Source organism: Carcharodon carcharias, chromosome 17 (assembly GCF_017639515.1).
Source record: "Carcharodon carcharias isolate sCarCar2 chromosome 17, sCarCar2.pri, whole genome shotgun sequence".
Taxonomy (NCBI): Eukaryota; Metazoa; Chordata; class Chondrichthyes; order Lamniformes; family Lamnidae; genus Carcharodon; species Carcharodon carcharias.
In genome coordinates this window covers 41,727,223-41,739,712 of record NC_054483.1, presented here as the reverse complement: position 1 = coordinate 41,739,712, position 12,490 = coordinate 41,727,223, and the positions used below count along the sequence as shown (strand labels likewise).

The window sequence follows — 12,490 nt, the reverse complement described above, 5'->3', positions numbered from 1 at the left end:
CGCCTTCAGAGATCAATGGACACACACGCCAAGGTCCATTTGTTTCTCAGAACTTCCTAGTGTCATGCCGTACATTGAATACTTCCTTGTCAAATTACTCCTTCCTAAGTGTATCACCTCATACTTTTCAGGGTTAAATTCCATCTGCCACTTATCTGCCCATTTGACCATTCCTGTAGCCCAAGACACTCAGCCTTACTGTTTTTAACCACCTGGCCAATCTTTGTGTCATCTGCAAACTCACTAATCCTACCCCCCACATAGTCATCTATGTCGTTTATATAAAAGACGAATAATAGGGGACCCAGCATAGATCCCTGTGGGACGCCACTGGACACTGGTTTCCAGTCACTAAAGCATCCTTCTGTCATCACCCTCTGTCTCCTACAACTAAGCCAATTTTGAATCCACCTTATCAAATTACCCTGGATCCCATATGCATTTGCCTTCTTTATAAGTCTCCCATGTGGGACCTTGTCAAAGGCTTTGCTGAAATCCATATAAACTATATCAACTGCACTACCCTCATCTACACACCTAGTCACCTCCTCAAAAAATTCAATCAACTGACTCAAAGAGAAAGAGTGGGTGACTCAGAAAGAGTGAGAGAATGAACGATTCAGAGAGTGGGAGAGTGGTACAGAGCGAGGGACTCAGAGAGAGCAAGCAGCAGAGAGAGCAAGCGACTCAGAGTCAGAGGGCGACTCCGAGAGAGAGAGAGGAGCGCGCGAGTGACAGAGAGAGACTGAGAGAGAAAGAGAGAGACTGAGAGAGTAAGCAACTCAGAGAGAGAGAGTGCAACTCAGAGAGAGAGAGAACAAGTGACTCAGAAAGAGAGCAAGTGACTCAGAGAGAGAGATAGAGCGAGCGACTCAGAGAAAGAGAAAGCAACTTAGAGAAAAAGAGAGTGACTCAGAGAGAGAGAGAGAGCAAGCGACAGAGAGAGAGAAACAGAGAGCAAGTGACTCAAACAGAGAGAAAGAGCGACTCAGAGAGAGACAGAGAGCAAGCAATTCAGAGAGCGAGATGCAGAGCAAGTGACTCAAACAGAAAGAGAGAGCAACTCAGGGGAAGAGAGCGAGTGAGTGACTCAGTGAGAGGGAGAGCATCTGACAGGAAGAGATAAAGCAACTCAGAGCAACTCAGAGAGTGAGCGAGAGCAAGCGACTTAGAGAGAGAGCGACTCAAAGAAAGAGTGAGAGATAAAGAGCAAGTGACTCAGGGAGTGAGTGAGCAACTCAGAAAGACGGAGAGAGAAAGAATGAGTGAAGACTCAGAGAGAGAGAGCAAGTGACTCAAACAGAAGGGAGAGTGATTCAGAGAGAGGGAGAGAGTGAGTGACTCAGAGAGAGAGTGACTCAGAGAGTGAGTGACTCGGAGTGAGCGACTTAGAGAGATACAGAGGGAAAAATCAGACAGTAAGTGAGCGAGCGACTCAGAGAGGGGGTGACAGAGAGAGAGAGGGAAAGAGAGAGAGCAAGTGACTCAAACAGAGAGAGAGAAAGAGCATGCGACTCAGAAAACGAGTGAGTGACTCAGAGAGAGAGGGAGTGACTCAGAGTGAGTGAGAGCGAGTGACTTAGAGAGAGAGTGACTGAGAGAGAGAGGCAGCAAGTGACTCAGACAGAAGGGAGAGTGCCTCAGAGAGAGGGAGAGAGCTAGTGACTGAGAAAGAGAGAGTGACTGAGGGAGAGCGAGAGTGACTCAGAGAGAGGGAGAGAGAGGAAATAAGTCAGAGAGAGCAACTCAGAGAGAGAGCGTGACTCAGAGAGAGAGAGAGAGAGAGCAAGTAAGTGAGCAACTCAGAGAGAGAGAGAAACAGTGAGAGCAAGCGACTCAGAGAGAGAAAGAGCGACTCAGAGAGAGAAAGAGAGAGAGCGCAAGCAACTCAGAGAGAGTGATGCAGAGCAAGTGACTGAAACAGAGAGAGAGTGACTCAGAGGGGGAGAGAGTGAGTAAGCAACAGAGAGAGATAGAGTGACTGTGAGAGAGAGATACAACAACACAGAGAGAGAGATACAGAGAGAAAGAGAGAGCACAACTCAGAGAGTGAGCGAGAACGAGCAACTTAGAGAGAGAGAGAGCAAGTGACTCAAACAAAGAGGGAAAGTGACTCAGAGAGAGAGAGATAGAGGGGAAAGAGAGAGAGTGATTCAGAGAGAGAGAGAGACCAAGCGACTCAGAGAGATGCAGATCAAATGACTCAAACGGAGAGAGAGAGCGACTCAGAGAGGGAGACAGAGGGAGCAATGAGAGAGGAAACGTGACTGAGAGAGAGCGATCGACTCAGAGAGAGAGTGATTCAGAGCAAGAGGGAGCAACTCAAAGACTAAGAGAGAGTGACTCAGAGAGAGAGAAAGAAAGAGAGCACGGGCAACTCAGAACGAGTGACTCAAGGAGAGAGAGAGGGAGTGAGTCGGGGGAGAGAGAGAGCAAGGGAGTCAAACAGAGAGAAAAGCAACTCAGAGAACGATCGATTCAGAGAGAGCGGACGACTCAGAAAGAGAGAGAGAGAACAAACGACTCAAAGGGACAGAGTGAGCGACTCAGAGAGAGAGAGAGAGCAACTCAGAGAGAGAGAGCAGCAGAGAGAGAGAGAACAACTCAGAGTGAGAGTGCAACAGAGAGAGAGAGCGAGCGACTGAGAGAGAGAGAGAGACTGAGAGAGAGAGTGAATGACTCAGAGAATGAGTGATTGAGTGACTGAGAGAGAGGGAACGACTCAGACAGAGAGTGAGCGAGCGACTCAGAGAGAGAGAGATTCAGAGACAGCAACTCAGAGAGGGTGACTCAGAGAGGGAGAACGACTGAGTGAGAGAGAGAGAGCAAGTGACTCAAACACAGAGAGAGAGCGACTCAGAGAGAGAGTGATAGAGAGCGACTCAGAGAGGGAGAGCAACTCAGAGAGAGCAAGTGACTCAAACACAGAGAGAGAGCAACTCAGAGGGTGAGAGAGCGAGGGAGTAACTCAGCGAGGGAGAGATAGAGTGACTGAGAGAGAGTGTGACTCAGAAAGTGAGTGAGGGCGAGCAACTTAGAGAGAGAGAGAGTGACTGAGAGAGAGAAAGAGCGACTCCAAGAGAGAGAGAGAAAGGGCAAGTGATTCAAACAGAAGGGAGAGTGACTCAGAAAGAGAGAGAGAGCAACTTGGAGGGAGCGACTCAGAGAGAGATACAGAGGGAGCAAGTCAGAGAGTGAGTGATTCAGAGAGAGAGCAAGTGACTCAAACAGAGAGAGAAAGTAACTCAGGGAGAGACAGGGAGAGAGAGAGCAAGCTACTGAGAGTGACAGAGATAGTGACTCAGAGAGAGAGAGTGAATCAGAGAGAGAGCGTGAGCAACTCAGAGAGAGATGCAGATCAAATGATTCAGAGAGAGAGAGCAACTCAGAGGGAGAGAGAGATAACAAGCGACTCAATAAGAGAAGGAGAGTAAGTGACTGAGACAAGAGAGAGAGAGCCACTGAGAGAGAGTGACAGATAGAGAGAGAAAGAGAGAGAGAGTGAATCAGTGCGAGCGAACAACTCAGCGAGAGGGAGTGACTCAGAGAGAGAGAGAATGGGTGATTCAGAGAGAGAGAGAGAACAAATGACTCAGAAAGAGGGACAGAGTGAGCGACTTAGAAAGAGTGCGGCAGAGGGAGAGAGCAAGCGACAGAGAGAAAGAGAGAGGGAGTGACAGAGAGAGTGACCCAGAGATAGAGAGTGACTCAGAGTGTGAGCGAGCAACTCAGCGAGAGAGCAACTCAGAGAGAGAGAGAGTGGACGATTCATAGACAGAACGAACGACTCAGAGAACGGAACCGAGCGAGCGACTCAGAGAGAGCAGCTCAGAGAGAGAGAGAGTGGCAGAGAGAAAGAGAAAGCAAGCGACTCAAACAGAGTAAAAGGGGTGACAGAGCAAATGAGCAAGCGACTCAGAGAGAGAGAGAGTGCAACTCAGAGAGAGAGCAAGCGACTCAGAGAGAGGGAGAGCAACTCAGAGAGAGAGAGCACGAGCAACTCAGAGAGAGAGAAAAATAGAGAGAGAGCAAGCAACTCAAACAGAGAGAAAGAGCAACTTAGAGAGAGCAAGCAACTCAGAGAGAGATGCAGAGCAAGTGACTCAAACAGAGAGAGAGCAACTCGGGGAGAGAATAAGTGAGCAACTCAACGAGTGATAGAGCATCTGACAGAGAGTTACAGCGACTGAGAAAGAATATGATTCAGTGAGAGCGAGCAACTTAGAGAGAGAGCGACTGAAAGAGAGAGCAACTCACAGAGATAGAGAGAGAGGGAGAGAAAGAGCGAGTATCTCAGAGTGAGTGAGGACTCAGAGAGAGCAAGTGATTCAAACAGAAGGGAGAGTGACTCAGAGAGAGAGAGAGAGAGTGACTCAAGGGGGAGCGACTCAGAGAAAGGAAGAAAGAGAGAGAGCAAGTGACTCAAACAGAAAGAGAGAGAAAGAGCGACTCAGAGAGACAGCGCGCACTACTCAGCAAATGAGTGAGCAACTCAGGGAGGGAGTGACTCAGAGAGAGAGAGTGACTCAGAGAGAGAGCGACTCAGAGAGCGAGCGACTCAGAGAGAATGACAGAGAGAGCAACTTAGAAAGAGAGAGAGAGAGTGAGCGACTCAGAGAGAGCGAGTGACTCAGAGTGAGAGAATGACTCAAAGAGAGGGAGAGAAAGCGAGCGACTGAGAGAGATGCAGATCAAATGACTCAAACAGAGAGAGAGAGTGACTCATAGAAGGAGACAGAGAAAGCAAGCAACTCAATGAGAGAGCGCGACTGAGAGAGAGAGATAGAGAGACTGAGAGAGAGAGAAACGGTGGCTGAGAGAAAGAAATACAGTGACAGAGAGAGAGAGAGAGAAAATCGACTCAGAGGAAGTATGCGATGCAGAGTGAGGGAGAGCGAGTGACTCAGAGAGAAAGAATGAGTGACTCAGAGAGAGAGAGGGACTCAGAGAGAGAGAGAGAGGAAGTGACTCAGAGAGAGTGAGAGAGAGAGTGATCAAGCAACTGAGAGAGAGCGTCTGAGAGATAGAGTGACTGAGAGAGAGATATAAAGTGACTGAGAGAGAGTGTAACTCAAAGAGTGAGCAAGAGCAAGTGACTTAGAGAGAGCGACTGAGAGAGAGAGCAACTCAGAGAGAGAGAGAAAGAGCAAGTGACTCAGAGTGTGAGTGAGTGACTCCGAGAGAGAGGGAAAGAGCGAGAGCGACTCAGAGAGAGCGAGCGACTCAGAGAGAGAGAATGAGCGACTCAGAGAGAGAGCGAATGAGCAAGCGACTGATAGAGAGAGAGTGACTGAGAGAGAGCGACATAAAGAGAGAGAGCGACTCAGAGAGAGAACGACTCAGAGAGAGGGAGAGCGACTCAAAGAGAGAGAGAAAGCAAGCAACTCCAGCACAGAGAAAGAGAGAGGGACTCAAGCACAGAGAGAAAGGGAGAGAGAGCAACTCAGAAAGAGAGAATGAGCAATTCAGAGAGAGACTACATCAACTGCACTACCTTCATCAATCTTCCTTGTTACCTCCATAAAAAATTCAATCAGGTTAATGTGGTCTACATGGATCTTAGCAAGGTTTTTGACAAGGTCCCACATGGCAGACTGGTTAAAAAAATAAAAGCCCATGGGATTCAGGGGAATATATCAAGTTGGATACAAAATTGGCTCAGTGGCAGGAAACAAATGGTAATTGTTGATGGGTATTTTTGCAGTTGGAAGGCTGCTTCCCATGGGGTTCTGCAGGGCTCAGTACTAGATTCCCCACTTTTTGTGGTATATATATTAATGATTTGGATGTAAATGTAGGAGGGATGATCAAGAAATTTGCAGGCAACACAAAAATTGGCCACGTTGTAAATAGTGAGGCGGGAAGCTGTGGCCTGCAGGAAGATATCAATGGACTGATCAAGTGGGCAGGAAAATGGGAAATGGAATTCAACCCAGAGAAGTGTGAGATGATGCATTTGGGGGGGTTAAACGAGGCAAAGAAATGCACAATAAATGGGAGGATACTGAGGTACAGAGGAAGTGAGGGACCTTGGAGTGAATGTCCACAGGTCTCTGAAGATAGCAGGACAGGTTGATAAGGTGGTTAAGAAGGCATATGGAATCCTGTTCTTTATTAGCCAAGGTATAACATATAAGAGCAGGGAGGTTATGCTGGAACGCTATAAATCATTAGTTCAGTCACAACTTGAGTACTGTGTGCAGTTCTGGTCACCTCATTATAGAAAGGATGTAATTGCATTGCAGAGGGAACTTTACGAGGATGTTGCCAGGACTGGAAAATTGCAGCAATGAGGAAAGATTGGATAGGCTGGAGTTGTTCGCCTTGGCTGTTCCAAGGAGGCTGAGGGGAGATTTGATTAAGATGTACAAAATTGTGAGGGGGCTGGATAGAGTGGTTGGGAAGGGCCTATTTACCTTAGCAGAGAGGTCAGTGGCTAGGGGGCATAGATTTAAAGTGATTGATAGAAACATTAGAGGGGAGATGAGGAAATTTTTTTCACCCAGAGGGTAGTAGGGATCTGGCACTCACTGCCTGAAAGGGTGGTAGAGGCAGAAACCCTCAACTCATTTAAAAGGTATCTGGATATGCACCTCAAATGCATAACCTGCAGAGCTACGGACCAAATGCTGGAAACTGGGATTAGGCAGATACAATGGGCAGAGTGGCCTCTTTCTGTGCCACAAACCTTCTATGGTTCTATGAACACAACTTTCTTGGCTATCAAGTCCTGAAGTGAGACTTGAACCCAGAGTTTCTGGTTCAGAGACCCATTGCGCCACCAGACCTATCTGTATCTGAGTGTTAATAGTAGTTTGATTCAAATCATTTGATGTATTGTGAGAATGAATGTTTTTTAAAAAAATATTTTTGGGAAATATTGTACTATTCTGTAATGAAGTCTGTGTGGGTGTGCATATGATTTAATTAAACTGCTCAAGGGATTGATAGGAGTCAGATTGTCTAGGGGGCTTAAAACATGAAAAAGATGGAGGTGTTAGGTTTGGGGTACAAGTAAATAGGTTAGATCTAACACTTGCATTTTTAGATAAGTTGAGAGTTTGTTTGATACCAAAGGAAAGTCAGAGGTAACAAGAAACATCTTGCAGGATTTCCATAGGTAAACAGTAGTGGGCTAGTCATATAAATACTGTGGCTACAAAAGCAGGTCAGAGGTTAGGATTCCTGTGGTGAGTAACTCACCTCCTGACTCCCCAAAGCCTGTTCACAATCTATAAGGCACAAGTCAGGAGTGTGTTGGATGCTCTCTACTTGCCTGGATGAGTGCATTTCTAACAATACTCAAGAAGCTTGACACCGTCCAGGACAAAGCACCCGCTTGATTGGCACCCCATCCACAGACATTCCCTCCCTCCACCATTGAAGCACAGTAGAAGCAGTGTGTACCATCTACAAGATGCACTGCAGAAACTCACCAAGGCTCCTTAGACAGCACCTTCCATGACAACTACCACCTAGAAGGACAAGAGCAGCAGATACACGGGAACACCATCACCTGGAAGTTCCCCGCCAAGTCAGTCACAATTGTGACTTGGAAATATATTGCCATTCCTTCACTGTCACCAGCACCAGGTCAAAATCCTGAAACTCCCTCCCTAAAAGCACTGTGGGCGTACCTACACCACTTGGCCTGCAGTGCTTCAAGGAGGCAGCTCACCACCAACTTCTCCAGGGCAATTAGGTGTGGGTAATAAATGCTGACCTAACCAGCAAAGCCCACAGCCCTTGAATGAAAAAAAAAGGTTATATTTTATTGACCCAAAAGCAAAGACAAGATAGAAACATAAAAGATTTTATATTTGAAAAGATTTGAGTTCCAAGGAGGTGTGAGAACAATGGAACCAGAGATGAAAGGGGAGAAAAGATATTTTAAAATTACTGTGGAGAGCTTAGCTAGAGATACCTGGACCTGAGCTGGGAGCTGTTCGTTCTGGGCTGGGAGAGGATGCATTTGAACCAGCCATCCAGTCAAGCCAGAAAAGTATTGGACTGCAACAAGCCATTTTATTCTGAAGTGGATTCACTGCAGAGTGGAATGAAGGTCAAGGTCATGTAGTATGCCTCTATTGAAGCCACAGCAGTTTGCCTTGTGTAATATTACTGGATTTTTTCTTATAGTTAACATCTATAACCGAGTCAAAAACAGAATTACCTGGAAAAACTCAGCAGGTCTGGCAGCATCGGCGGAGAAGAAAAGAGTTGACGTTTCGAGTCCTCATGACCCTTCGACAGAACTCAGCAAAGGACTTAGTTTCATACCCTTACGCCCTCACCTCAATGAATTTCGGGCTCGGCATGATACTGAACTCTTCTTCCGCCGTCTTCGTCTCCGGGCTCACTTCTTTGGGCAGGAGTCCTCTCCCAGTTCAACGGATCCTTTTACCCATCTCCAATATTCTCCCTCCACCTGGACCCCTCCCTCTGGATTCTTACCTTCTCTCGATCTTTTCATTGAGAACTGTCGGCGCGACATTAGTCGTCTCAATTTCTCTGCTCCTCTCACCCATTCTAACCTGTCTCTCTCTGAACTTACTGCACTCCATTCTCTCAGGTCCAACCCTGACATTGTCATCAAACCCGCTGACAAGGGTGGTGCTGTTGTTGTCTGGCGCACTGACCTCTACCTCGTGGAGGCTGAGCGTCAACTCGCAGACACTTCCTCCTACCTCTCCCTGGACCATGACCCCACCACTGAACATCAAGCCACTGTTTCCAGGACTGTCACTGACCTCATCTCCTCTGGGGATCTCCCTCCCACAGCTTCCAACCTGATAGTCGCCCAACCTCGGACGGCCCGCTTCTATCTCCTACCCAAAATCCACAAACAGAACTGCCCCGGTAGACCGATCGTCTCAGCTTGCTCCTGCCCCACAGAACTCATTTCTCGTTACCTTGACTCCCTTCTCTCTCCCCTTGTCCGGTCCCTTCCCACCTACATCCGTGATTCCTCTGACACCTTACGTCACATCAACAATTTCCAGTTCCCTGGCCCCTACCGCTTCCTCTTCACCATGGACGTCCAATCCCTCTACACCTCCATCCCCTACCAGGATGGTCTGAGGTCCCTTAGCTTCTTCCTCGAACAGAGGCCCGAACAATCCCCATCCACCACTACTCTCCTCCGTCTGGCTGAACTTGTTCTCACGCTGAACAATTTCTCCCTCAGCTCCTCTCACTTCCTCCAAATAAAAGGTGTGGCTATGGGTACCCGCATGGGCCCTAGCTATGCCTGTCTCTTTATGGGGTATGTGGAACATTCCTTGTTGCAGTCCTACTCCGGCCCCCTTCCACAACTCTTTCTCCGGTACATCGATGATTACTTCGGTGCCGCTTCATGCTCTCGTCAGGACTTGGAAAAATTTATTAATTTTGCTTCCAATCTCCACCCCTCCATCATTTTCACGTGGTCCATCTCTGACACTTCCCTTCCCTTCCCTGACCTCTCTGTCTCAATCTCTGGTGATAGACTGTCCACCAATATCCATTACAAACCCACCGACTCCCACAGCTATCTCGACTACAGCTCCTCACACCCCGCTTCCTGTAAGGACTCCATCCCATTCTCTCAGTTCCTTCACCTCCGTCGCATCTGTTCCGATGATGCTACATTCAAAAACAGTTCCTCTGACATGTCCTCCTTCTTCCTTAACCGAGGTTTTCCACCCACGGTCGTTGACAGGGCCCTCAACCGTATCCGGCCCATCTCCCGCACATCCGCCCTCACGCCTTCTCCTCCCTCCCAGAAACATGATAGGGTCCCCCTTGTCCTCACTTATCACCCCACCAGCCTCCGCATTCAAAGGATCATCCTCCGCCATTTCCGCCAACTCCAGCATGATGCCACCACCAAACACATCTTCCCTTCACCCCCCTTATCGGCATTCCGTAGGGATCGTTCCCTCCGGGACACCCTGGTCCACTCCTCCATCACCCCCTACTCCTCAACCCCCTCCTATGGCACAACCCCATGCCCACGCAAAAGATGCAACACCTGCCCCTTCACTTCCTCTCTCCTCACCGTCCAAGGACCCAAACACTCCTTTCAAGTGAAGCAGCATTTCACTTGCATTTCCCCCAACTTAGTTTACTGCATTCGTTGCTCCCAATGTGGTCTCTTCTACATTGGAGAGACCAAACGTAAACTGGGCGACCGCTTTGCAGAACACCTGCGGTCTGTCCGCAAGAATGACCCAAACCTCCCTGTCGCTTGCCATTTTAACACTCCACCCTGCTCTCTTGCCCACATGTCTGTCCTTGGCTTGCTGCATTGTTCCAGTGAAGCCCAACGCAAACTGGAGGAACAACACCTCATCTTCTGACTAGGGACTTTATAGCCTTCCGGACTGAATATTGAATTCAACAACTTTAGGTCGTGAACTCCCTCCCCCATCCCCACCCCCTTTCTGTTTCCCCCTTCCTTTTTTTCTCAATAAATTATAAAGATTTTCCTTTTCCCACCTATTTCCATTATAAAAAAAAATTTAAAAAAATAAAAAAAAACCCCACTAGAGCTATACCTTGAGTGCCCTACCATCCATTCTTAATTAGCACATTCGTTTAGATAATATCACCAACTTTAACTTTAACACCTATGTGTTCTATTGTACTATTGTCGTTGACATCTTTTGATGATCTGCTTCTATCACTGCTTGTTTGTCCCTACAACCACACCCCCCCCCTCCACCTCTCTGTCTCTCTATCTCTCCGCCCCCCACACACACACCTTAAACCAGCTTATATTTCAGCTCTTTCCTGGACTCGAACTCAAGTTCTGTCGAAGGGTCATGAGGACTCGAAACGTCAACTCTTTTCTTCTCTGCCGATGCTGCCAGACCTGCTGAGTTTTTCCAGGTAATTCTGTTTTTGTTTTGGATTTCCAGCATCCGCAGTTTTTTTGTTTTTATCTATAACCGAATGTTGCCTGGAAATGTTTACTTGTGGGTCTGACCAAGTAGAGTCTTCTTGGAGAATGTTTTGTAAGACTAACCTTAATTGTGTAACTTTAATATTGTGTGTTCAAGTTTTCTTTTATTCTTATTTATAAAACTTTTACTTTCAATTTTAAAATCCCAAAAGTGTTATTGGACCTTTTACTACTGAGATCAGTACATCTTCTCGTTTTCAGAATGCAAAAAGAAAGGTATAGCCTATAAGCCAAGTTTCCCTCTGGGATTTGGTTTGCCCAGCAATTAACACCAGCTGAGTTCATGATAGTGTAAATACTTGTAAATCATGTTGTAATTTGACATACTACCATTCTGTTTTAAAGAGTGAAGTGGAGCTTGAAAAGCTGGACAAAGAGAGGGAAGAAGCAATAAAGGAGACAGCTCTACAGGAACAGCTACGGGCTGAACTGTTTGAGATTCAGCAGGCGCACGAACAAAAGTTGGTAAGTGACACATTGCACCACACCAGCAGTTTATATATTAATACTTTCACACCTGCTCCCCACCACTGCTTTGTAACTTTTTTATTGGTTGGGTTGATCATTTGAATTGGGTCTCCCATCCCACTCCCAGAACTGAAATGCAGAGGCAGAGACTTTCATACTTGCCTTGACCTTTCTCCCATGCTTCAGCTTATGCTGGGGAAACAGGAGAGTTGCATTGCTCCACAGTGTAAACCTCATGAGGCGCACTGCCAAGAAATTTGTGCAACATCACCATAATGGAACTGTGAATCCTAGAATTATAGGCATGCAGCCATTGGAATTGCCCAACCCCTACCTGACCTTAAGGCAACCTCTGTTTTTGGTTCAGGTTTCTTTTCTTTCTTTTGGATTATTAACTTAAATTTGTATAGCACCTTTCATGTAATAAAATGTCTCATGTAATAAAATGTCCCAAAGTGGAAAGATGTAGGGAGGGAATTCCAGAGCCTGGGGCCCAGGCAACTGAAGGCACGGCTACCAATGATGAAATAATTAAAATCAGGATATACAAGAGGCTAGAATTAGAGGAGTGCAGATAACCCAGAGGAATGTGGGACAGCCCATGGAGGGATTTGAAAATAAGGATAAGAATTTTAAAATCAAAACATTGATCAGGAAAACAATGTAGGTCAGCAACGACAGGGGTAACAGGGCAATGGGACTTGGTGTAAGTTAACACATGAGCAACAGGGTTTTGGGTGACCTCAAGTTTGCAAAGGAGACCAGCCAGGAGTGCATTGGAATAGTTAAGACTGTAGAGGTAACAAGGGTATGAATGAGAGTTTCAGCAGCGGATGAGCTGAGAAAGGGGCAAAGTCAGGCAATGTTATTGAGGTGGAAATAATTTTGGTGATGGCACAAATATGAGATTGCCAGCTCATCTCAGGATCAAATGTGACATCAAGGTTGCAAACAGACTGGCTTAATCTCGGACTGTGAAAAGGATGGAGCCAGTAGCTAGGGAATGGAGTTTGAAGCAGAAACAATAACTTCAGTTTTCCCAGTATTCAATTGGAAGAAATTTCTTCTCATCCAGTG

The 12,490-nt window shown here is 46.9% G+C and overlaps 1 protein-coding gene across 3 annotated transcripts in view; it reads left to right on the top strand.

Annotated features, from left to right (window-relative positions):
* The window catches only part of dydc2 (DPY30 domain containing 2), a 111,505-nt gene that overhangs the window by 85,348 nt on the left and 13,667 nt on the right, over positions 1-12,490 (top strand). For all 3 annotated transcript variants that reach the window (XM_041210154.1, XM_041210155.1, XM_041210156.1), the window contains exon 3: positions 11,291-11,410. In XM_041210154.1, the coding sequence (XP_041066088.1) occupies positions 11,291-11,410 (120 nt within the window). The remainder of the gene's footprint in view (positions 1-11,290; positions 11,411-12,490) is intronic.